Source organism: Rhinoderma darwinii, chromosome 1 (genome assembly GCF_050947455.1).
Source record: "Rhinoderma darwinii isolate aRhiDar2 chromosome 1, aRhiDar2.hap1, whole genome shotgun sequence".
NCBI classification, from domain to species: domain Eukaryota; kingdom Metazoa; phylum Chordata; class Amphibia; order Anura; family Rhinodermatidae; genus Rhinoderma; species Rhinoderma darwinii.
The window spans coordinates 514,695,168-514,722,061 of NC_134687.1; the positions used below are offsets into that span (position 1 = coordinate 514,695,168).

The 26,894-nt window shown below is 40.3% G+C and overlaps 1 protein-coding gene across 1 annotated transcript in view; it reads left to right on the plus strand.

The window, feature by feature from the left end:
* The window catches only part of FEM1C (fem-1 homolog C), a 34,797-nt gene extending 12,925 nt beyond the window's left edge, over positions 1–21,872 (plus strand). The window contains exon 3 of the mRNA XM_075836470.1: positions 18,429–21,872. Coding sequence (XP_075692585.1) covers positions 18,429–19,738 — 1,310 coding nt within the window. The 3' untranslated portion in view covers positions 19,739–21,872. The remainder of the gene's footprint in view (positions 1–18,428) is intronic.
* Positions 21,873–26,894: the final 5,022 nt, after the last annotated feature.

The following is a 26,894-nucleotide window of genomic DNA, read 5'->3' on the forward strand; positions in this document are numbered from 1 at the left end:
TTTGAAATGTTCCAAGTAAAAAAATGTAAAACCTCACTTTTTTCCCCCTTTACAAAATACTTTACGATGGAAAAAAAGTTAAAAGTTACTCATATTTGGTATCGCCGCGTCCGTAACAAACCCAACTATAAAACTATTACATTATTTAACCTGCACGGTGAACGCCGTAAAAAAAAAACGCCAGAATTGCTGCTTTGTGTTCATCCTGCCTTTAAAACAATGTGATAAAGTGATCAAACCGTCGCATCTACTCAAAAATGCTACCAATAAAAACTACAAGTCGTCCCGCAAAAAAAAGCTGCATCGGTCAAAAAATAAAAGATATGGCGACACAAAAGTAAATAAATTTTTTAACAAATTTTTGTTTTTAGTGTGTAAAAGTAGGAAAACATAAACAAATCCATATAAATTTGGTATCGCCGCAATCTTAACGACCCGCTGAATAAAACTATTGTTATTTATACCACACGGTAAACGGCGTAAAATTAAGACACAAAAAAAAGGCAACATTTCGGTTTTTTTTTCCAGTAACCCACTAAAAGTTATTAAAAAGTTAATCAATTATATGTACCCCAGAATGGTGCTATTATAAAATACATTTCACTGTATTTATTTGGATAAATATAATTGTGCTCACACAATATAGGAATTTCAGTAAATTCACTGAAGTGACAATCGAGTAAAAAATACCTTTTATTGTAACTCACTAAAAACAGGGGTAAATCACCACTGTGAAAAGCCCCACTGTGTGTATTAAAAACGTATTAAACATTAAACACTGTTGAATTTCATGAACATAACACAGTGTTTGTACAGATATACATTCGGGATCAGCATTAGTATTGGGCACAACAATAGTTTGAATCCCAAGTACACACCAGAGTCCGAAATTGACACACCGGAAACTCCCAGTGCTGGGTATAATACAATGCTATCGTTCCCTATGCAAAAAATCCCTAAATCAAAAAGACCCTACGCGTTTCAAATACTTATCCTCAGGGGTCTGTGTCTTGGTCACTCTGGCCAGATTGCCAGCGATATATATTTTCAGCAGCAAGTAATCTGCTGTACATCACGGAAGGATGCTCGCATTGATGTCCGCGGCATGCTTCGTAACTGGGCTATGAGTTGCTTTAAACACCTAGCTCCACCCCCTGTTCTCGGCAGCGCTACCCGAACCAGCCAATCACATGCGTCCCCCGAATTCGTGACGCCTGTCCATGTGACTCCCGGCCGTCAGCTGACAACCCGGAACCATCATCGACCGCATCAAGAAGAACACGCAGGCGCAGTGGAAGCCACGGACGTATTGCCCATGCTGCCAAAACCAGCGATAATGGAAGGAGTGTAACGATATAGGATATAGGTTTTACGGATCAGTTCAAAACCGCAAAAAGACTGCCTTTAAAACAACTCTTCCACTGTAAGCACATATTGAAAAGATAAGTGCGATGTCCCTCACATTATAAAGTATTGACTCACTCAGTGGGTCAGCTTGTGTGTAATCAATACTTTATAATGTGAGGGACATCGCACTTATCTTTTCAATATGTGCTTACAGTGGAAGAGTTGTTTTAAAGGCAGTCTTTTTGCGGTTTTGAACTGATCCGTAAAACCTATATCCCATATCGTTACACTCCTTCCATTATCGCTGGTTTTGGCAGCATGGGCAATACGTCCGTGGCTTCCACTGCGCCTGCGTGTTCTTCTTGATGCGGTCGATGATGGTTCCGGGTTGTCAGCTGACGGCCGGGAGTCACATGGACAGGCGTCACGAATTCGGGGGACGCATGTGATTGGCTGGTTCGGGTAGCGCTGCCGAGAACAGGGGGTGGAGCTAGGTGTTTAAAGCAACTCATAGCCCCGTTACGAAGCATGCCGCGGACATCAATGCGAGCATCCTTCCGTGATGTACAACACATTACCTGCTGCTGAAAATATATATCGCTGTCAATCTGGCCAGAGTGACCAAGACACAGACCCCTGAGTATAAGTATTTGAAACGCGTAGGGTCTTTTGGATTTAGGGATTTTTTGCATAGGGAACGATAGCATTGTATTCTACCCAGCACTGGGAGTTTCCGGTGTGTCAATGTCGGACTCTGGTGTGTACTTGGGATTCAAACTATTGTTGTGCCCAATACTAATGCTGATCCCGAATGTATATCTGTACAAACACTATTATAAAATACAACTTGTCCCGCAAAAAAAAAAGTCCTTATACATCTGTCGACGCAAAAATAAAAAAAGTTTATAGATCTTTGAATGCGACTTTTAAAAAATTGCTCGGTCATTAAGGTTTAAAATACCTTTTGGTATTAAGGGGTTAATAATAGCATCTAATTTTTGGGGATTGATAAAGTTGTACAGAGAATAAAAAATATTGATAGAATCAACCTTATTTGTGTGTGAGGTGGGAAGGGGTAGATTTGGGGGTCAGATGAGTTTGGTAGATGTGTGAGATATAAAAGACATACTGTGCATTCAGAAAGTCTTCAGACCCTTTAAATTTTTTCACATCATGTTATGGCCTTGTGCTAAAATAAAAAAAAATATTCACGTTTTCCCCATCATTTTGCACTCCATACTCCATAATGATGAAGTGAAAACAGAATGTTAGTAATCTTTGCTAATTTATTGAGAAGGAATAACTAAAATATTGCGTTGACATAAGTTTTCATTATTCACTTTACTCAGTACTTAGTTGAAGCACCTTTGGCAGTGATCACAGCATCCAGTCTTCTTTGGTATGATGTCACAAGGTTTGAACACCTGGATTTGGGGATTTTCTGCCATTCTTTTCTGCAGATCCTCTCAAGCTCTGACAGGTTAGATGGGGACCATCAGTGGACAGCCATTTTCAGGGCTCTCCAGTCACGTTCGATTGGCTTCAAGTTCGGGCTCTGGCCGGGCCACTCAAGGACATTCACAGAGTTGTCCCTAAGCCACTCCTATGTCTTGGCTGTGTGCTTAGGGTCATTGTCTTGTTGGAAGGTGAACCTTCGGCCCAGTCTGAGGTCCAGATCACTCTGGATCAGGTTTTCATTAAGAATATCTCTGTACTTTGCTCCATTCATCTTTTCCCTCAAACCAGACCAGTCTCCCTGTCCCAGCCACTGGAAAACACCCCCACAGCATGATGCTGCCACCACCATGCTTCACTGTAGGGATGGTATTGGGCAGGTGATGAGCAGTGCCTGGTTTCTTCCAGACATGACGCTTCGAATTGAGATCCAAAAGTTCAATCTTCGTTTCATTAGCCCACGGAATGTTGTTTCTCACAGTCAGAGAGTCCTTTTAGGTGCTTTTTTGCAAACTCATGTTTCTCCTTTTTTTTTATTTTTATTTTTTACTGAGAGGCTTCTTTCTGGCTACTCAGAATCCAAGATTGTTGGAGTGATGGTTGACCTTCTGGAAGTTCCTCCCATCTGCACACAGAATCTTAGGAGCTCAACCAGAGTGACCATTAGGTACTTGGTTACCTCTCTTACCAAGACCCTTCTCCCCTGATTACTTCATTTGGTGGAGTGGCCAGCTCTAGGAACAGTTCTAGTTGTTCCAAACCTCTTCCATTTAAAGAGGCTCTGTCACCAGATTTTTTAAACCCCTATCTCGTATTGCAGCAGATCGGCGCTGCAATGTAGATTACAATAACGTTTTTTTTTTTTTCAAAAACGAGCATTTTTGGCCAAGTTATGAGCATTTTTATATTTATGCAAATGAGCCTTTCTTAAGTACAACTGGGCGTGTTTAAAGTTATGTACAAGTGGGCGTGTATTGTGTGTGTACATCGGGGCGTTTTTTACTTCTTTTACTAGCTGGGCGTTGTGAATGGGAGTGTATGATGCTGACGAATCGGCATCATCCACTTCTCTTTGTTAACACCCAGCTTCTGGCAGTGCACAGACACACAGCGTGTTATCGAGAGATCACGCTGTGACGTCACTTCCTGCCCCAGGTCCTGCATCGTGTCGGACGAGCGAGGACACATCGGCACCAGGCGACAGAGGCTACATCGACTTGCCTGCAGAATCAACTGTAGCCTCTGGTGCCGATGTGTCCTCGCTCGTCCGACACGATGCAGGACCTGGGGCAGGAAGTGACGTCACAGCGTGATCTCTCGAGAACACGCTGTGTGTCTGTGCACTGCCAGAAGCTGGGTGTTAACGAAGAGAAGTGGATGATGCTGATTCGTCAGCATCATACACTTCTATTCACAACGCCCAGCTAGTAAAAGAAGTAAAAACGCCCAGTTGTATACACGCCCACTTGTACATAACTTTAAACACGCCCAGTTGTACTTAAGAAAGGCTCATTTGCATAAATATAAAAATGCTCATAACTTGGCCAAAAATGCTCGTTTTTGAAGAAAAAAAAAACGTTATTGTAATCTACATTGCAGCGCCGATCTTCTGCAATAGGAGATAGGGGTTTGAAAATCTGGTGACAGAGCCTCTTTAAGAATTATTGAGGCCACTCTGCTCTTAGGAGCTTTCAGTGCAGCAAAAACATTTTTTGTACCCTTTTCCATATCTTTGCCTCCACACAATCCTATCTCTAGGCAGTTATTTTCTCCTCCTGGTTTGGTTTTTGCTCTGATATGCATTGTCCGTTGTGAGACCTTTTATATAGACAGGGGTGTGTCTTTTCCAAATCATGCCCAATCAAATGAATTTATCACAGGTAGACTCCAATCAAGGTGTAGAAACATTTCAAAGATCTAGAGAAATGGGAGGCCCCCAGAGCTAAATTTCAAGTGTTCTAGTAAAGAGTCTGAATACTTATGTCCATGTGAAATTTGTGTTTTTGTTTTATTTTTCATTTTTAATAAATCTGCAAGAAATGTTAAAATTCTGTTTTTACTTTGTCATTATGGAATATTGAGGGCAGATTGATGTGGAAAGACTAGATTTTTTTTTATTTTAGCATGTTTTGGTCTCTCCACATTGTGTTCTGTACTGTTCCTTGAAGATTGAGATTTGTTTTTATCAGTCAAGTTTTTTTTTTTTTGTGTTTTTTTTTTTGTTTTAGTACACGCTCATCCATTCGTTTTTTTTTTTAAATTGACTTACAGAAGGTAAATATGGTTAAATCTACGGTCGTGTGCAGGGGGCCTAAGAAACATCATATTGTATATGCCCTTGAAAAAAAAAATGCTTGCTTTTGGTAGTTTTGACCTACACAATGAAGTTTATTTTGTTTTGTTTTTTGTTATATTTTTACTTTTACTTTTTTCTGATTCAATAATTTTTTTAATTAAATAAAACTACAGTCACAATGGACATATGAACATGTTTAAATAATACTGTATTTTTAACCCCTTCGTGACCAGCCTATTTTAGGTTTTAATGACCTAGCAATTTTTTTTTTATATTTTTCTATTCAAAGAGCTTTTTTATTTTTCCCGTTGACATAGCTGTCTAAGGACTTGTTGTTTTTTTTTTTTTTGCAAGAGAAGTTGTATGTTAACACCATTTTGGGGTTCATATATTTTATTGATTTTTAACTTTTTTATTAACTTCTTTTTGGGGGGAATAGAAAAAAAACAGGAATTTCAGTATTTTTGCGTCTTTAAATTTACACTACTTACCGTGTGGCGTAAATAACATAACTTTATTCATCGGGTCGATATGATTTGCGGCAATACCAAGTTTATTTTTTTTTTTGCTACTTTTACACAGTAAAGACATTATATATTTTTTCAAATATTTTTTTTTTGGGTAAAAATGTTTGTCGCCGTATTCTAAGCCATAAGATTTTTTTTAAAATTTATTTTCTGTATTAGGGCTTTTTTTGCAGGACGACCTGTAGTTTTTATTGGTAGCATTTTTTCAGTACATATGAGTTTTTGATAATTTTTTTTAAAGCGTGATGAACAGAGCACTGCATTTCTGGCATCGGATTTTAGTTTTTTACGGCGTTCACCGTGTGGGTTAAATAATGTAATAGTTTTATAGTTTGGGTCGTTACGGATGCGGTGATATCAAATATGTGTAACTTGGGTTTTTTTTTCTCAGAATAAATTTTTCTAAAAGAAAAATGTGGGTTGTGTTTTTTTTTATTTTTTTTTTTTTTTACTTCCTATACGCTTTATTAAACTTTTAACTTTGTTGTTGTTCCCACTAGGGGACTTTACTATTTGATCATTTGTTCGCTTTTATAATACACTGCTATGCATCTTAGGCCCCCGGCTGCCATAATAACCATCGGCACCCTACGATCGCATCGAGGGTGTGCCGTTGGCACGAAAGAGGGAGCTCATCTCTCTAAAACCGATGCGGCGGTTACTATTGACCACCGCATCTGAGGGGTTAAACTCTGGTAGCTGAGAGCAGGGAGCTTTTACTCTCCCGGCAGTTCTGTTTTATTCTGATGCAGTGCAGTAAAAAGGCTACTGCATCAGAATGAAGGCTGTTAGTGAGCGCTGTAAATACACCTATGTGTGGTCACTAACGGGTTAAATCTTACATGCAGTTATACAATTAATTGTTCACCAAAGGATCAACGAACTCGAAGCCGAAATACACGAGGAACGGCCGAGTCAGACCTAGCTTAAATACCTTTTTGTATTAAAAAATAAAATAAAATTTAATGTTGCAGCAAAAATTTGGGCAAGAGGGTCCCAACTTTAACCCCTTCACCACATTTGACGTATCCATACGCCAAAGTCTTGTAGGGGACTGTGTGAGCCCGCTCCATACGATGCCGATGTCGGCTGTATGTTACAGCCAACACTTCAGAGTAACTGGCAGCATCGTGCTCGAGCGCGATCCCGCTAGTTTAACTAGTTAAATGCCGCGGTCAATACCGACCGCAGCATTTAAATCGTCAGAGGGGGGCGACCCCCTCTAACAGCTCAGCGCGCCCCGCGCAATGCAATCGCGCGGGGGGGGGGGGGGGGGGGTGATGGTTGCAATGGCTGCCTGGGGGCTTAATGAACGCCCCAGTTCCGCCATCTTTGTACACCTATTAAGCCCTGCCTCTGGCAGGGCTTAATAGATGACTGTCAGAATCACGATATACTGCAATACATTAGATAATTATCGCTGGTTGAAGTCCCCTAGGGGGACTAATAAAAAAAAAAGTAAAAATTTGTTAAAGTTGTAGTTTTTTTTTTTTTGGGTGTAAAAAGATAAAATAAAATAAAGTTCAAACCCCCCCCCCCCCTTTTCCCATTTTCCCCCTAGAGCATATTAAAAAAAATAAACATAATTGGTATCGCCGCATCTGTAAAAGTCTGAAGTATTACAATATATCATTATTTAACCCGCACGGTGAACGCCGTAAAAAATAATAAATTGTAAACCCCAGAATGTCTATTTTTTGGTCACCTAATCTCCCGCAAAAAATGAAATAAAAAGCGATCAAACCGTCGCATTTACACAAAAATGGTATTATTAAAAACTGCAGCTTATCCCGCAAAAAATAAGCCCTCATACCACTTAATCGTCGGAAAAATAAAAGACTTATGGCTCTCGGAATTTGGAGACGCAAAATAAATGGTCTTTTTTTACACTTAGCTTTTTACTTGTAAAAGTAGTAAAATATAGAAAAAACTATACATATTTGGTATCGCCGTAATCATATTGACCCGCAGAATAGAGTTAACATGTTTTAATTGAACAGTGAATTCCGTAAAAACGGCGGGTGAAAAACCAATGGATGAATCGCTGTTTTTTTTCGTTTTCTACCCCACAAATATATTTTTCCCCCGTTTCCTAGTACATTATACGGCAAAATAAATGGTGCTACGAAAAACTACAACTAGTCACCCGCAAAAATCAAGCCCTCATAGTACTATATAGATGAAAAAATAAAGACGTTATGGCTTCTGGAATGTGGGGAGGAAAAAACGAAAATGAAAATCTAAAAAAGGGCTGCGGCGGGAAGGGGTTAAAGGGAATGTGTCGCTAGAAATTATTATATTTTTTTCAGTTAAACCGTTAGTATATAAATGATTACACATTGTTTTAATTTTTTCACAAGTCAGGAAATATTATAAATTAGATTCTAATTTATAACATTTCCATGTGCTGGTCACTAGAGGGAGCAATTCCCAAAATTGCAGCATTGGCATGTGGTAAAGCAACCTCATTGCTTTATGCTGAAAATTTGGAGTAGACGCACTCGCTCTAGTGTCCTCACACAATCCCTCCTCCTTTATCCTGGTTAGTGCCAGGAGAAAGGAGGGGGTTGAATGTTCAAACCTCCTACACTGTGTGCCGCCATTTTCTGAGCGAATGCGCAGTGTAGGAGGATTAGATACAGTGGTAATCAGACAGTATAACACTAAGGGTATGTTCACACGGCCTATTTACGGACGTAATTCGGGCGTTTTGGCCCCGAATTACGTCTGAAAATAGCGCCTCAATAGCGCTGACAAACATCTGCCCATTGAAAGCAATGGGCAGACGTTTGTCTGTTCACACGAGGCGTATATTTACGCGCCGCTGTCAAATGACGGCGCGTAACTAGACGCCCGCGTCAAAGAAGTGACCTGTCACTTCTTTGGCCGTAATTGGAGCCGCTATTCATTGACTCCAATGAATAGCAGCGCTAATTACGGCCGTAATTGACGCGGCGTTCAAGCGCCTGCACATGCCGGTACGGCTGAAATTACGGGGATGTTTTCAGGCTGAAACATCCCCGTAATTTCAGCCGTTACGGACCCCCGCCGTGTGAACATACCCTAACATATACATACACACACACACACGCGCACACGCACACATCACATACACAAACATAACTTACCTGCTCCTGCTGCCGCTCCTAGTCCTTGCGTCTGCGCTGCCTTCAACATATATGGCCGGAAGCCTCGACCGGAAGTAGTCATCTTACTGTCCGGCCGTGGCTTCCGGTCCAGATGAAAATGGTGCCGGATGTCGCTCTACCAAAGACCTTCCTTTTGGTCTGGGTGAGAGAGGCGCATGCGCCCGCTCCCACACAGACGGCGTACGCTATATTGAATGGAACGGCTCCCGTTCGCATTCTCTATGGGGATGTATGTGCCGTATTCCATCTCTGTATGTGTCGTTAATCGACACATACAGAGATGAAAAAAAAATGGCAGCCCCCATAGAGAAGTAAAACAAAAGAAAAAAGTACAACACATAAACACAAATAAATAAAATTAATTTTAATGACATACTAAAAGCAATATTATATAAAAAAAAATTTAATGACACCTTCCCTTTAACCCCTCAAGGACGCAGCCTTGTTTTGGCCTTCAGGCTCAGAGCCCATTTTTGAAATCTGACATATTTCACTTTTATGTGGTAATTTCGGAATGCTTAAACCTTTCCAAGCGATTTGAGACTTTCTCGTTAGACATTGGGCTTTATGTTAGTGGTAAAATTTGGTCGATATATTCAGTGTTTGTGAAAAATTGTAAAATTTAGAAAAAATAGCATTTTTTGGAATTTAAATGCATCTGCTTGTAAAACAAATGGTTATACCACCAAAAATAGTTACTAGTTCACATTTCCCATATGTCTACTTTAGATTGTCATCGTTTTTTGAACATTCTTTTATTTTTCTTGGACGTTACAAGGCTTAGAACATAAACAGCAATTTCTCATATTTTATGAAAGTTTCAAGCCTTTTTTTTACGTTACCTGTTTAGTTCTGAAGTGGCTTTGAGGGGCCTATGTATTAGAAACCCCCATAAAACACACCATTTTAAAAACTAGACCCCTCAAAGTATTCAAAACAGCATTTAGAAAGTTTATTGAACCCTTTAGGCATTTCACAGGAACTAAAGCAACATAGAGGTGAAATTTGCAAATTTCATTTTTCTTGCTGAATTTCAATTTTATTCCATTTTTTTGTCTAACACGGAATGTTTTACCAGAGAAACACTGCTAAATATGTATTGTCCGGATTCTGCAGTTTTTAGAAATGTCCCACATGTGGCTCTCGTGCGCTCGTGGACTAAAACACAATCCCCAGAAGCAAAGAAGCACCTAGTGCATTTTGGGGCCTCTTCTTTTTTTTTTTTTTTTTTTTTTTTTTTTTTTTAATTAGAATATATTTTAGGCAGCATGCCAGGTTTGGAGAGGTGTTGAGGTGCCAAAACAGTAGGAATCCCCCAAAAGTGACCCCATTTTGGAAACTACACCCCTCAAGGAATTCATTTATGGTTGTGGTTACCATTTTGACCACACTATTTTTTCACAGCACGTATTTGAATTGACATTTTTTTCCAATAAAATGTCATTTTTGATTAAAATTTCTTATTTTCACAGGGAACAAAATACCCCATTTTGTTGTCCAATTTCTCCTGAGTGCAGCAATATCCCATTTGTGGTTTGGGCCCATGGGAGGCCTCAGAAGGGAAGGAGCGCTTTGTGGTCTTTGGAGTGCTGGTTTTCGGGTGCCATGTCGCATTTGCAGAGCCCTAGAGGTAGGGCTTAGAAGGGAAGGACCACCATTTGGCCTACTGGAGATTTTCTGGTGCTAAGTCGTGAATGCAGAAGCCCCTGAGGTACCCGTACAGTTGAAACCCCCAAGAAGTGACCCCATTTTAAAATCTTAAGGCATTCATCTAGAAGTGTAGTGATCATTTTGACCCCACAGGTACTGTGTAAAAGATAATGCGCAGCAGGTGGTGCAGTGTGAGATTTGCAATTTTCTATACGTCTATGCCATTTCAGTGTCCAGTATATTGTGCCCAGCATGCGCCACCGGAGATATACACCCCATAAACTGTAATGTGGGTTCTCCTGGGTACAGCAATACCCTACATGTAGCTGTTATCAGCTGCCTGGGCACACAGCAGGGCTCAGAAGGGAAAGATGAGGGGGATAAGCTGTGCAGAGTGCATCAGGGTAGAAATCTAAGGGATGTATGATACATTTTAAAACACTCTTTCATACAGAGCTCTGGTTTTTCGGGACACGTGTCACATTGGTATAGTGTGTCCTCACTTATCCCCCTCTTTGAGCAGACTTTGCACCTCTTTTGACTTTTTGCCTTCTTGCCAGTTTGGGGAACTTCTCCTGGAAAGTGTTGCCCTGGTACGATGCGTGTGGTCTCGCTTCCAGAAGTACTGGGTGTCGTCCGTCCCCGTCCCCCCCCCCCCCCCCCGTCTTGGTACCTAAAGATTAGGTTCTTGAAATTCCAGGAAAGTTCCCGTCTGGCCTGCGCATCGACGTAGCACGTACGCATTGTACAAAGCCAACTGTATGATGTGCGCGGCCAACTTCTTATACCACACCGCATGGCGCTGTAGGGCTTCAGGACTTGATCTGACAAGTCCAGCCCTCCCATGTACCTATTGTAGTCCAGGATGCAGTCTGGTTTGGGGGTCTCTGTACTGGTACCTCATACATGGGCACTAGTGCGGCATCTCTCTTATCCTTGTACGTGACACACTATGTTGCTGCTAGATTGTGCCCTACTCTCACCCCTTCAAGTTGCAGGTTTGTTCTGCGCCTAAATTGACATTTAGTTTTTATAATCTGCAGCATGTCCATTTATCTTGCGTTTTCAGCTCCGAATTGTATCTGACAAGTTTAATAAAAGTGCACCAAAATCTGCGGCATAAAATCTGCACTCTTTTTTTTTTTTTTTTTTTTTTTTTTTTTTTTTTCCCTGCATCAAAATTTAAAATCTGCACCTAATAAAACACGTAAAAAGCCACAATATGAAGTACAGGTTTTGATGCTTATTTTAAATTGCCCCTTGTACTGTGTGCTTGTTTTGGAGTTAAGTTGACTAGAATAAATTAAGTTCACCAGAGAATTTGACAATTCGTAGTCAACTATTTTTCCTAGATACTCATGTGAGCCACTATAACATGTTTGGCAAGATTATTATGTCAATAGACAGGGTATTGTACATTGGGTTCTGGCTTAAGCACAGGCACATTCCTACTCTGGGCGTGTCTGCGTACGAAGAACAGGGAAAGCTTGTACTGCCTGAAAAATGTATACTCCGCAGCACAGTGTGATCTGTGGTCCAATCTGAGATGGGTTCAATTACTGTAGGCGCTCAGCCATTTGGACCTTTTAGGGGCCTGAAAAATTAAAGGGGTTGGCTGTATTAGGAAAATCTTCAGTAATACCTTTGTAAACATTATTTTAATAAAATGTGCAATTGAAAGAGGTTTTCCAGTCGCACCCATTTATCACCTATCCACGCACCCATAGACATTAATAGGCGAGTCTGGTCCACAAAAATGGACTACAATAGGACATGCTGTGAGTTTCTCGCAACGATCACACTCTCCGTAAAAAAAAAATTTAAGTAGCCCCATTGAATTCAATGGGTCATTGTGCTGTCTGTTGTTGAAACGAACCGCACACTGACGAGAAACACGTGTGTGTGAATAAGGCCTTAGATTTAGACTTGATGTGCCAAATTTTTCTACAGTAGGTGGATGATAAATTTGTTATTCGTTCGTTTATTGGCTGATTGGCTAGTTCACGCGGCCAATAAAATGATCGCAAGTCGGCAGCACATGTCTAAAACACTATAAATGTGGCTCACGGCATAGTGGCTAAAAAATTTTTAAATGGCCTCACGTTTTTAGACTTGGGAAGCCAAAGTGCCCACATTTTTTATTTTTTTTTGTTCGTTTTAGTGGGGGGGGGGGGGTGAGATCAATTTGGAGAATCGTTGTACTGGGAGCATGCATTTTATCAAATAAGGGTTTTTGAAAGGTACACATTGCGGTAGAGCAAGCCATTATGGGCATCGGAGGCGCCATATAGCAGCACACACTGTTCCTTTGGGACTATAATAAGGACATACTGGGTCTTTATCAATCCTGGAGCTGTGTTCACATGAACTTTAATTTGTCTGGAATGCTCTGAGTGATCAGAACTAACTTTGTGTTGTTGATGCCCTGTTCACATCATGCTATGGCCATCTGTTTGATCTATGTGCCAAGAAAAGCTCCAGACGTAAACCTGCGATGTATCTCACTGGATAGGCGTACAGTGGGATATGACTTCCATAGACTCCCATTGTAAAGAAATACCACACGGTATACATTTTCTACTGTATACAATTGAATTGAAAAGCGTAGTTCATTACGCTATTCCATACTTTTTTTATTTTTTTATGTACACTGGCTCGACAGTCTAATTACACACTGTTGTGCTCAGTCAGGTTAATGGAGCCGTGTGAATATGCTTAGGCCCCATGCACACGACAGTATTTTTCATCAGTAAATTTTTACTGATGGGTTTTCCGTGCTGAAAAAAATGATAGAACCTGTCCTATTCTTGTCGGTAATTACGGCAAGGACTCTCCCATAGTCTATGGGAGCTTCCGTAAATACGGACGGCTATTGATGTGCATCCGTAAACCGTCCGTATTTGCAGATGCATTGCTCGGCAACCTGTTGATGCCATCAGTTGCAACCTCCCTCTTTTTGTACGGATCCGTATGTACGGACACCCTTCCGTATATACTGATGAAATACGGATGCCTACTGATCCGTATTTACTGACAGTATTTCGGGATAGATGAAAATACTGTCATGTGCATGAGGCCTTAGGCGGACAGCTGGCCATTTTTACGAGCCGTGCTCCTATTATAAAGTATAGGAGCACGGTCCGTAAAATGAAAATTAGGTTGTGTCCGTCGGCCATAGAAATAAATGGGCCCGTAATTACGGACGATTTTACGGTCGTGTTCACGGGGCCTTAGTGTGTACATCAGATTTTCTCGCCTTAAGGGTTTTTACACAGGACGATTGTTGGGCAGCCGATAATTGCCCTGTGTTAACAGGGGAATGATCAGCAGATGCATATTATCGTTGTTGGCAGCACATCTCCCTGTGTAAACAGGGAGTTCCGCTGCCGACATGATGATGATGTATCCGTGTGACAGGAGCAAACGAGCGCCGATCAACAATGTCTCAATCAGCGCTTGCTGCATCGGCTGCTTATCGGCCGGTTTAAAAGGGCCTTTACACGCTAAGCATACATCATGAACGAGATGTGAACAGGGCCTGAGATTGTATTTATCGCAGCTCTGACAATATAGTCGTGGCTCATGCTGCCATTGCTTGTGATTAAGTGTCAACATCTCATTTTCTCTGATCGGTTAATTAGGATTCTGTTGCTTAGTTTTGCTTTATCTATTTTCAGCATTGCAGTGTGAAATTTGGGGGCATAAGGTTAGTGAAGAATCAATGTAGAAATGTTAAAATTAGTATGGGCCTAATTTATATGATCTTAGATAGTGTTTGTGTTGCGCTTTTAACACTTATTCGAGAACCATCTAACGCCTCTTTACAATCTTCAACAAATTTGGCTTACTATGTATATTTTCAAGATGACTAGTCAAGATTGTGTACGAAAGAGCTACAGAATATTATAGACACTGCTTCAGTTAGAGGCTCTGTCACCACATTATAAGTGCCCTATCTCCTACATAAGGAGATGGGAGCTATAATGTACATAACAGTGGTTTTTATTTAATAAAACTATCTATTTTCACAACTTTATTAGCGATTTTAGATTTATGCTAATGAGTTTCTTAATGCCCAAGTGGGCGTGTTTTTACTTGACCAAGTGGGCGTTGTACAGGGGAGTGTATGACGCTGACCAATCAGCGTCCTGCACTCCTCTCCATTCATATAGGCAGCGCATAGGGATCCTTTTAGATCAGTATGTGCTGTCTTATACTAACACATTAACAATACTGAAGTAGTTAGACAGTGAATAGACATTCCACGTGATGTCTATTCACAATCTCTGCACTTCGTTGCTCTGTCTGTGGTAGTTACAGCAGAGGAAGCGTAATCTCGTTGTAACCGGTCATCTACAGCGTAATCTCGCGAGATTACGCTTCCTCTGCTGTAACTACCAGACAGAGTAACGAAGTGCAGAGATTGTGAATAGACATCCCGTGGAATGTCTATTCACTGTCTAAACACTTCAGTATGTGCATGACACTGATTGATCAGCGTCTTACACTCCTCTGTACAACGCCCACTTGGTCTAAAGTAAAAACACGCCCACTTGGGCATTAAGCAACTCATTAGCATAAATCTTAAATCGCTAATAAAGTGGTGAAAACAGATCGTTCTTTGAAATAAAAAGCACTGCTGTCACCTACATTATAGCGCCCATCTCCTTATGTAGGAGATGGGGCACTTATAATGTGGTGACAGAGCCTCTTTAAGCTCCCCAACCCCTGCAAGGGAAATTCTGTTTATGAACCACTCTGTCCAATTATATACACAACTCTCCATCTGTTAGATCACAGCTGTACCGACCCCTCTGTCTCTGCCAGCACCAATTTCTGATGGCGTTTAGCTTCCCCTTCCTGTTCTGCACTGATCCAAGTCCAGTTAACTGTGACTGGGGCATCGCTGGAGCCAAGAGAGGAGAGTAGACCACCGGACACGCTGGTATGAGAAATTAACACTGCTCTAAACCACCAGGAATGTTGGCATTGACACCCTTCACTACCCTAGACAACCAGGGATTATTAACTAGAAAAAGAAACCACAACACATATTGCAACCAGCGATGAAGCAAGGGATTGTGCAACCTCTTAGGAACAAATCTGTAAAATTAATCTGGAACCAACTGCTGCTCCACACTGTACCAGTAACTGGCTAGTTAAACCACTCGAAAAATAGTGTGGATCAAGACACTATGAGTACTGCTGGCAAGTAAAGACCTCAACAGGAGAAGTTAGGTAAGTACTTTTCTTCTTGGAGTAGTCGGTCACATACAAAGGGAAGTAGAGCAAACTGTTAAAACTCGTCTTGTATCTTTTTCAATGGGTTTCTATACTTCCCTTTCTAACGCACTGGTCCAGTGCTGAAACACATTGCAAACAAAAGTACTTACCTTACTACTACTTACTGTTGAGGTCTTCACTCGATGGCTCACCCTTAGATCCTTGATTTTACTTAATCCACATGTCCTTTACCAGAGATGTTGGCATTGACCCCTTCACTGCCCAAGCCACCAGAGATGTTTGTTTACATTGACATCTTCACCACTATAGAATACCAAGGAGGCAAAATTCTTTATCAGGGGACACAGAACTATTGAGGGCTGCCTTAATTATATAAAATTATTGGCTGCTGTATGGCTAAAGCTAGGACTTCCCAGCAACAGATTCGACAACGATTTGTTGTATAAATAGTGCATTACTGCTATTTATGGTACACCACAATGAAACTGCAAGCGACCTTGTAAACATCTAAAATTCAACTTCAATTGTTTTTGTGATGGTCGCAAAGTTTCTTGCAGCGACGTTTTAAGTGACCACAAGTTGTGGCAAGAGCTGACACTAGGCGACAATGGTGCTCCTTACCCCTGCCTCAGAGGAAATTCCTCCAAGCTGCTGATGTCTATCGTATTCTCACCTATGACTTTTCGTTTCAATAGTTTTTATTAAGATTTTTTCATATGAAAAGTGTACACACATTTAGTATGCAGAAGATACAGAACGTTAAGTCATATACGTTTCAATAAAGCAAAGGAAAGCTGTATCAATGTGAACTTTATTGAAATAACAAGAAAGAAAAGAAACACACATAGTGCAGCAAAGCTATATGGTGCAGTCATTATCTAATATATAATATATATATAATTTATACATGTATGCAAATATGGACATACCGAAATGAGAATAAACACAGCGTGGCAATGTGTGTGTGTGTGTGTGTGTGTGTGTGTGTGTGTGTGTGTGTGTGTGTGTGTATATGTGTATATATATATATATGTCAGAAAACCTGCTCAAAGAGATTTATAAAAAGTACTGTTATATCAAGGGTTCCACAAAAGGTTGAAGTTAGAGAACGAGGAGTTACCTAAAGCAATTATTATTGCATATGTTACGTAAAGATATGAGTTCATCAAGTGAAGGGGCATCAACCTTTTTCCAATGTCTCGTGATAACTAGCTTTGCCAAAACAAGGATTTTACAAATCGGGCATCTCATAGGGGGAGGGAAAATATCTAGTTCAAGGAATAGTAATGCTACTTGAGGAGAAAACGAGACTGGACAGTAAAATACTTGCACCAAAAGCTCAAATACTTGGGCCCAAAACCTGTCCAGCTTGGGGCATTGCCACAAAATATGGACTAGAGTACCTGTGTTGCCACAACACCTCCAACATATAGACGGAGACTCAGGGTACATCCTATGCAGACGATCAGGAGTGTAGTACCATCTCAAGGAGGTCTTAATTGCTGCCGCTACGTGTTGAATACACGGAAGAGCCGTATGCATGAGTTTAAAGGAGGCCAACCAAGTTGCTTCGTTAAAAGACAGACCCAAGTCTCTTTCCCATGACTTAAAGAGGCTCTGTCACCAGATATTGCAACCCCTATCTGCTATTGCAGCAGATAGGCGCTGTAATGTAGATTACAGTAACGTTTTTATTTTTAAAAAACGAGCATTTTTGGCCAAGTTATGACCATTTTTGTAGTTATGCAAATTAGGCTTGCAAAAGTCCAAGTGGGTGTGTTTAAAAGTACAAGTCCAAGTGGGCGTGTATTATGTGCGTACATCGGGGCGTTTTTAATACTTTTACTAGCTGGGCGCTCTGAAGAGAAGTAACATCCTCTTCTCTTCAGAACGCCCAGCTTCTGGCAGTGCAGATCTGTGACGTCACTCACAGGTCCTGCATCGTGACGGCCACATCGGCACCAGAGGCTACAGTTGATTCTGCAGCAGCATCAGCGTTTGCAGGTAAGATCGAAGAGGATGTTACTTCTCTTCAGAGCGCCCAGCTAGTAAAAGTATTAAAAACGCCCCGATGTACGCACATAATACACGCCCACTTGGACTTGTACTTTTAAACACACCCACTTGGACTTTTGCAAGCCTCATTTGCATAACTACAAAAATGGTCATAACTTGGCCAAAAATGCTTGTTTTTTAAAAATAAAAACGTTACTGTAATCTACATTGCAGCGCCTATCTGCTGCAATAGCAGATAGGGGTTGCAAAGTCTGGTGACAGAGCCTCTTTAAGCAGATGAGATTTAGTAAAAGAATAGTCAGAGCTAATCGTGTTTATATATGGGTTTTAAACCTTTAACTCGTCTGGAGAAGTGGCCAAATAATTTAAAGTTGCATAAGGCGTCAAGATTGTTGGTGGCCTCAATGCAATGTTTTATTTGTAAGTACTTAAAGTAATCACCTATGACTTTTCAAATTGCTTATTGTCTGTCAGTGGCTTGAAAAGTTGTTGCGTGTAAATGAGTCTATAGAAAAAGCCACTCTGAAGTGGCCCTCCGGAGCTGTCTCCTCATTGTTTCTCCGTGAATTCCTTTCGGAGTGTTGTTTCATAGTAGTAATAGATATATACTGTACATATTTTATACTGTATTAATTTTCTTTAGTCTACTTGTCTGTCATGTATGTTTATTTTTTTTATTCTATTTTTTTTGTTTTTCACATCCTCTGATTTTCAGTTTAACTCTAGCTTTTTCTCTCTTTTCAGGAAATACCGCCTTGCATGATTGTGCTGAATCCGGAAGCTTGGAAATCATGAAAATGCTTCTGAAATATGGAGCTCGAATGGAAAAAGATGGATATGGTATGACACCACTGCTTTCTGCCAGTGTGACAGGCCACACAAATATTGTTGATTTCCTTACTCAACACCCACAGACCAGTAAAACTGAACGTATCAATGCACTTGAACTCCTTGGAGCTACATTTGTTGACAAAAAACGGGATCTTCTTGGTGCCTTAAAGTACTGGAAGAGAGCTATGGATATGAGATATAGTGATAGAACTAATGTTATCAGCAAGCCTGTGCCGCAGGCATTAATAATGGCTTATGATTATGCCAAGGAGGTTAATACTGCTGAAGAATTAGACAACCTTATTGCTGATCCCGATGAGATGAGGATGCAAGCGCTTTTAATAAGAGAACGAATCTTGGGTCCATCACATCCAGATACATCGTATTATATCCGGTACCGAGGTGCAGTTTATGCAGATTCTGGAAACTTCAAGCGTTGCATTAATTTATGGAAGTATGCCTTGGACATGCAGCAGAACAACTTGGATCCTTTAAGTCCTATGACTGCAAGTAGCTTGTTGTCTTTTGCTGAGCTGTTTTCCTTCATGCTTCAGGACCGGGCTAAAGGCTTGTTTGACACTACAGTTACTTTTGATGACCTTATGGGTGTACTGTGCAAAAGTGTGTTAGAAATAGACCGAGCAGTCAGGCATGCGACATCGCCGCCTGACCAAATCCAATTAAACAAGGCCCTCTCTATTATTTTGCACTTGATCTGTTTGCTGGAGAAGGTACCGTGCAGCTCCGAGCAAGAGCACTTCAAAAAACAGAATGTTTATAGATTCCTTAAGCTGCATCCCAAAGGAAAAAACAACTTTAGTCCTCTGCACCTGGCTGTAGACAAAAACACGACGTGTGTTGGCCGCTACCCTGTTTGCAAATTTCCCTCTCTTCAGGTGACCGCCATTTTGTTGGAGTGTGGCGCTGATGTTAATGTCAGAGACTCTGAAGAGAACAGCCCGCTACACATCGCAGCACTCAACAATCATCCAGATATCATGAATCTGCTTGTGAAATCTGGGGCACATTTTGACTCTACGAACGCACACAACCAAACTGCCTGTGATTTGCTGGATGAGAAGGAAATGGCCAAGAACTTAATCCAGCCCATCAATCACACCACACTGCAGTGTCTTGCTGCACGGATAATTGTCAAACACAATCTACAATACAGAAAACAAATCCCTGAAAAGCTGGAAAGCTTTGTGTTGCTTCATAGATGACGCTTTTATGGGACTTCTAGTACAAATGAAGGGCGTGTGCTTGGACTATGGGTTTCTTGCCAAAAGCACTGTTGATGGGGAAACATCCGTTATGCATCGTCTGGTAATGTCTCGATCCGAATGTGTCTAATCTCACTCCATCAGCTTTGAAAGGATGGTGTGCCCATATTTAAATATGAAAATTCTAACAAATTTTGGTTTTCTATGTGCGCCTAAAAAAAATTTGTATTTTTATTTTTTTGCACCTTGACTTGTAAAATCTGCCAGATTCTGTTCCATTTGGTTTGTTTTCTGCCTGTTGGTGTTTGGCAAATTTATTTTCTTTCATCCCTGCTGATTTAGTGTATTTTTTTTTTTTCTTTCATGTCTAAGGTCTTTTTCAGCTCTTGTAATCTCCAGACCTTTCACTTCCAGTGTGGGGATGGGTATCTCTTTCTATGGACCATTTGCTAAGTTGTAAAAGCTTTATGAACATGTTAATGTTTGCAATTACCATAAGTGCTTTATCTCCTCTATGCACTGGCTTAGACATGACTGTTGGGTGTTCGCATATTTCTATGCAGCATTTTGCCAGCCCAATTAGAACACAATTCACAGTTGGTTGAAATTTCAATTTTTATTCTGCACTAAGCAGCATGGCTATTTTTATTGGAGTTCTGTTGTATTTCTGAAGGCAAAACAGCTTCTTTCAATATTGCCTTTGCTTTATCTAATGTTACTGGAGATCTCCTAATAGGTTGAGAAAATTCGTTAATTCCCTAGAATTAAATTTAACCCTTAACATGCTTGTGCAGAATGCCTCTTTATTCCTTTATTGCTTTCACCTAGTATTTTGCTTTAAAGGGACTCTATTATACCAAGTTGTTTTCTAGGCTTTTCCCTCTAGGAGTTCTTTAGTTATCCTATTAAATTAAATGACCATTTTCTTATGTTGAGCCATACACCACCGTAGTCTCACTTGATATGTATTATAAAAGCTGTGATATCCAGGTAGTGACAAAATGGCATGGGGAAACGTTTAAACGGTGAGACTGCAGAAAAAAAGGATTAACTACGTATTGAACATTACCATTGGATTAGAATGCTAAACAAACATCTATTTGAAGAATGCAACCGTTAACTTATTTTTTTTGGTCGGGTCCCTTTAAATAAAATTTGCAAGATATGCAGATCTTGTTGCCTGTGTGGCATGCTGCATCTTCAGTGAGTACTAATACATATGTAGTGTGATTATAAAAGGGTAGGAAGTTGGTATGCCAGGGCTTCTCATATATATATTTTGCGTTCATGTCCTTTTTCTGTTTTCAAGTAATCGGTTCAGGTAACACGCACGCCTTGGCCCAGCTTGTTCATCGGCATCAAGCCTTTTTGGACATGCAGCAACTTTTCATATTTACATATGCAACCCATAAAGTTGTTGGTTTGTTCAGTCTGCCCATTATACCTTTTTTTACTTGGTAGGAATGGCTTGATGTGATCATAAGGAGTGTAGAGCGCACAAAAAAGATTCAGGTGATTACGTTAACAGCACTTTATTGTAACGGAATAACATTTATATTGGCCCTGCAAATGTCTTACAATAAAACTCTTCAATGAAAAGAAAAAAAATGTGGATTACTTGAAGACATTTCTAAACAGACTCCTGGATTTTGTTTTTTAATACTTCATAGGACTCATGCTAGGTTATTAATTTATTACAGAGAATGTGCACCTTCGTGTACGTGTTCCTACCTGTGCTATGATGTGACAGAAGATAAAATATTTTAAGGTAAGATCTAGAAAGTGGTAGAAGAGTCAAAGAAAATGGTGGGGTTTTTTTGTGTTTGTTTTCTTTATACGGGCGTTTTGCTATTTTTTATTCAGTGTTTAGGCATCAATATATTTAAGCCAAAACCAGAAGTGGAACCTAAACCACAGAAAACTGTAATGGAAAGATTGGCACCTCTAACATGTTTTGGACGCACTCCTAACTTTTGGCTTACAAATACTAATGCAAAATAGTGACCTAAATACATCTGTGAAAAGCGGAGAAATTCTATGTGGGAAGGTGACCTTTAAAATGATTTTCTATATTGAATTTAGTTTCGGTTCTACAGTATCTTTTTCCCCTGTTCTGATTGGCGTAAATACAAAAAAAATAAAGCAAGACTAGATGGACTACTTTAAGAATTCGTTTTAGTACTTTGAATGTTTCAGTTCCACTAGGAGACTCCCTAACCAACTGTATGAGCTACTTAAGAAATCTGTAATGAGATGCATAAACCGATCAACCGCAACATTAAAACCACGGACAGTGGATGAAATTAATAACATTGATGATCTAGTTACAACGGCATCCGTCAAGTGGTGGAATAAGTTAGGCAGCAAGTGAACAGTCAGTTCTTTAAGTTGTGTTGGAATCCGGAAAAATGGGCAAGTGTAAATATTTTTGACAAGGGCCAAATTGTGAGGGCTAGACAACTGGGTCAGAGCATCTCAAAAACGGCAGACCTTGTTTGTTCCCTGTATGCAAAATTGGTACCTACCAAAAGTAGTCCAAGGAAGGCGAATCGGTGACCGGGTCATGGGGAGCGAAGGCTTGCCTGTTTTGTATGATCCAACAAGAACTACTGTGGAACAAATTGCTGAAGAAGTTAATGCTGGCTATGATAGAAAGTTGTCAGAACACACCACCGCAGAAGTCAAGGTGTTGACTTGCCCTCCAAAATCCCTAGATCTCAAACTGATCAGCCATCTGTGGGATGTGCTGGAAAAGCAAGTGCAGTTCATAGAGGCCCCACTCCGCGATTTAAAGTGAATGTGTCTACTATATTATTATTTTATTTTTTTACTACTTTAATCAGAAAGTGAAACTTTATTTAAGTATTTTTTTTTACACATGATTATGGGGACCGCCATCTTGCCTGAGCTGCTGTTAACATTTAGAGATATGTTTTGCAGCAGCCTCATGGATCACAGGAACCTGCAGACTGGAGATGTTCATTGACTTCTATGGGAGAGTGTTCTGGACATGCTCTGTGACCTGTGCAGAGTTCATTGTGCATGGAGGGGGTGAGCTGTGATCATCACCCATTATAAATAGAGTATCCTGGTGTTACCTGGCTCCAGCTTTACAATAGAAGTGTTACCTTGGATTGCAGTTCTGCCTGTGATGATATGACTATTAGGAAGTGATCTCTACTGAACAGAAACTGTAAGACTACTATGAAGCTCAGCGGCCAGAGTGAAAGCTGCAAGATTTCAGGATTATTTATAATCTGGATAACATGGAAAAAAATAAATAAAAAATTCTTAATGTTAAACGTAAAAACTTGATTTAAACAATAGAGCGTTTTCTGATGACACTTTCCACTTAAAGGATCTGCTGTTAAAGGGAATATGTCGTTTTATTTAGTAAAACTATGTCAATAAATGATTACACATAGTTAGTACGGCTGAAAAAGACACATGTCCATCAAGTTCAACCAAGGGATGGGAAAAGGGAAGGGAAAAATTTCTACACATTGACATAGGAGCTAATATTTTTTTGTTCTAGGAAATGATCTAAGCCTTTTTTAAAGCCATCTACTGTCCCTGCTGTGACCAGCTCCTGCGGTAGGCTATTCCATAAATTCACAGTTCTCACAGTAAAGAAGGCTTGTCATCTCTGCAGGTTCAACCTTTTTTTTCTCCAGACGGAGGGAGTGCCCCCTTGTTTTTTGAGGGGGTTTTACAAGGAACAGGATTTCACCATATTTTTTGTATGTGCCATTAATATATTTATATAAATTAATCATGTTCCCCCTTAGTCGTCTTCTTTCAAGGCTAAATAGGTTTAATTCTTTTAATCTTTCCTCATAACTTAGATTCTCCATTATTAGCTTCGTTGCCTTTGTATTTTTTCCAACTCCAGGGCATCCTTTCTATGAACTGGAGCCCAGAACTGAACTGCATATTCCAGATGAGGCCTCACTAATGCTTTGTAAAGTGGTAATATTACATCCCTGTCCCGCGAGTCCATGCCTCTTTTGATACACGACAATATCTTGCTGGCCTTTGAAGCAGCTGATTGACATTGCATGCTGTTATTTAGTTTATGATTTACAGGTACACCCAGATCCTTCTCAACAAGTGACTCCCCCAGTGTAGCTCCCCCTAGGACATATGATGCATGCAGGTTGTTGGTACCCAGATGCATAACTTTACATTTATCTACATTAGACTTCATTTGCCAACTGGATGCCCAAACACTCAGTTTGTTTAAATCTGCTTGTATTTTACAAACATCTTCCATAGACTGAACAATACTACAGAGCTTGGTGTCATCTGCAAAAATAGAAATAGTGCTATTAATCCCATCCTCTATATCATTAATAAATAAGTTGAATAATAGTGGTCCCAGCACTGAACCCTGGGGTACACCACTTATTACCGGGGACCATTCAGAGTAGGAATCATTAACCACAACTCTCTGGATACGGTCCTTGAGCCAATTCTCAATCCAATTACAAACTATACTTTCTAAACCTTATAGTCCTTAATTTACCCATTAGACGTCTGAGGGACAGTCTCAAATGCCTTTGCAAAGTCCAAAAACACTATATCCACAGCGGCCCCTCTGTCTAAGCTTCTGCTCACCTCTTCATAAAAACAGATCAGGTTGGTTTGACAACTTCTGTCTTTAGTAAAACCGTGCTGGCTGTCACTTATAGTACTATTTTTTGTCACATAATCCTGTATATAGTCCCTCAATAGCCCCTCAAACATTTTCCCCACGATGGATGTTAAGTTTACTGGTCTATAATTACCCGGGGAAGACCTAGAGCCCTTTTTGAAAATAGACACCACATTTGCCCTGCGCCAGTCCCTTGGCACTATACCAGTCACTAGAGAATCTCTAAATATTATGAAAAGGGGGACAAAAATAACTGAACTAAGCTCCTTTTAGGAATTCTAGGGTGTTCCCATCTAGTCCCGGGGCCTTGTGCACATTCGTTTTATTTAATTTAGCTTGCACCATATCTACATTCATCCAATTCAGTATATAAACTGATATATTAACAGCACTGGCAGCGGCTACATCAGCTGCTCCTTCTGTTGTATATACAGAGCGGAAGAACCCATTTAGTAACTCTGCCTTCTCTTGATCCCCTGTGACCAACTCCCCCTTACCACTATCTAAGGGTCCCACATGTTCAGACCTTGGCTTTTTTGCATTTATATGCTTGAAGAATTTTGTTTTACTATCCTTGGCAACCTCCCTTTCATTTTGTGTTTTTGCTGATTTTATTATCTTTTTACAGATTTTATTAAGCTCTTTATATTTTACAAAGGCTACATCTGTACCCTCAGATTTGTATTTTTTAAATGCCCTTTTTTTGTCACGTATTGCCCTTTTTACAGAAGGTGTAAGCCATGTGGGGTTTAATTTTAGTCGTTTATACTTGTTACCTGCAGGAATAAATTTTGCACTATAATTACCCAAAGTAGATTTGAAAATCTCCCATTTATCATTTGTCCCATTATTTAACATTAGTTCTTCCCAGTCTATATCCTGAATTGCAGCCCTCATCATGGGGAAATTGGCTTTCTTAAAATTAAATGTTTTTGCCCTCACAGCCTGTGTTTGTTTTTTACAGTATAGGTAAAATGTAACTATATTGTGATCACGGTTACCGAGGTTTTCATGAACATTGACATTCCCAACAAGATCTACATTATTAGAAATGACCAGATTGTTTTAATTTTTTTCACAAGTCAGGAAATATTATAAATTAGATTCTAATTTATAACATTTCCATGTGCTGGTCACTAGAGGAAGCAATTCCCAAAATTGCAGCATTGCAATGTGGTAAAGCAACCTCATTGCTTTATACTGCAAATTTGGTGTAGACACACACGCTCTAGTGTGCTCACACAATGCCCCCTCCTTTATCCTGACTAGTGCCAGGAGAAAGGAGGGGGTTGAATGTTCAAACCTCCTACACTGTGTGCCGCCATTTTTTGAGCGAATGCACAGTGTAGGAGGATTAGATACAGTGTAATCACACAGTAAAACACGAACATACACAAACATAACTTACCTGCCGCTACTCCCTCCACTCCTAGTCCTTGCTTCTGAGCATATGGACGGAAGCCGCGACCGGAAGTAGTCATCTTACTGTGTGGCCGCGACTTCCGGTCCACATGAAAATGGCGCCGGATGTCTCTCAGCCAAAGATCTTTCTTTTGAACTGTGGGGGAGCGGCGCATGCGCTGTTCCCACACAGACGGCGTCCGCTATAGTGAATGGAACGTCTCCCGTTCGCATTCACTATGGGGATGTATGTGCCGTATTCCATCTCTGTATGTGTCGATATTCGACACATACAGAGATGAAAAAAAAAATGGCAGCCCCCCATAGAGAAGTTTAAGAAATAAAAAAGTAAAACACAAATAAATAAAATTTATTTTAATAACCTACTAAAAGCAAAAACATTTTTTTTTCGTGACGCCTGTCCTTTAACGTCTTGGTTCAGGATACCACGAGACCCCTCTTCATAGGCCTTATGGAGACCGTTCTTCGACGGCTGAGTTATTTTTTTGGGCATAAGGGGACCTGCGCAATATTAGATTAGGCAGGCGGTTTCAATGTTATGGATGAAAGGCATGTGTATTTTTTTCTTCTTTCTCTCTGCAGTTGGTGTTGCCGCAACTTGGACCAGGTGGCTGCTTCCGTAATTGTGTGAAGAAAATATAATAAAAAGGATAATACAAAACAAAGGCAAACTATATGTATTTCAAGGTCCTATTTAGACGAGTGATATTCAGACTGACCACTAACCCACTAAAGTCAATCTGACTATTCAATTTAATGATTGATGCTATATGTGTGCTTTCAGGAGATGCTAAAGAAAATGCAGTCTCTCTTCTTTTTTTTTTTTTTTTTTTTCTTCTCCCCCCCCCCCCCCCTGCCCCTATGGATGTGAAAAAACTGGTGGTCACGGATTCAACTCTGATGTAAAATATTCAGTCTTTCCCCGATTAAATACAGACTGGTATTACAACGCTCGTCTGATTACAGCTTAGGTATTAAATTAGGGGCCGTTCACATATGTACGGCATCCGCTTCATTTTACCACTGGTGTGTTGAAGAAAAGCCGGAGGCAAGCTGATGATAGAATGGATCCCATAGCTT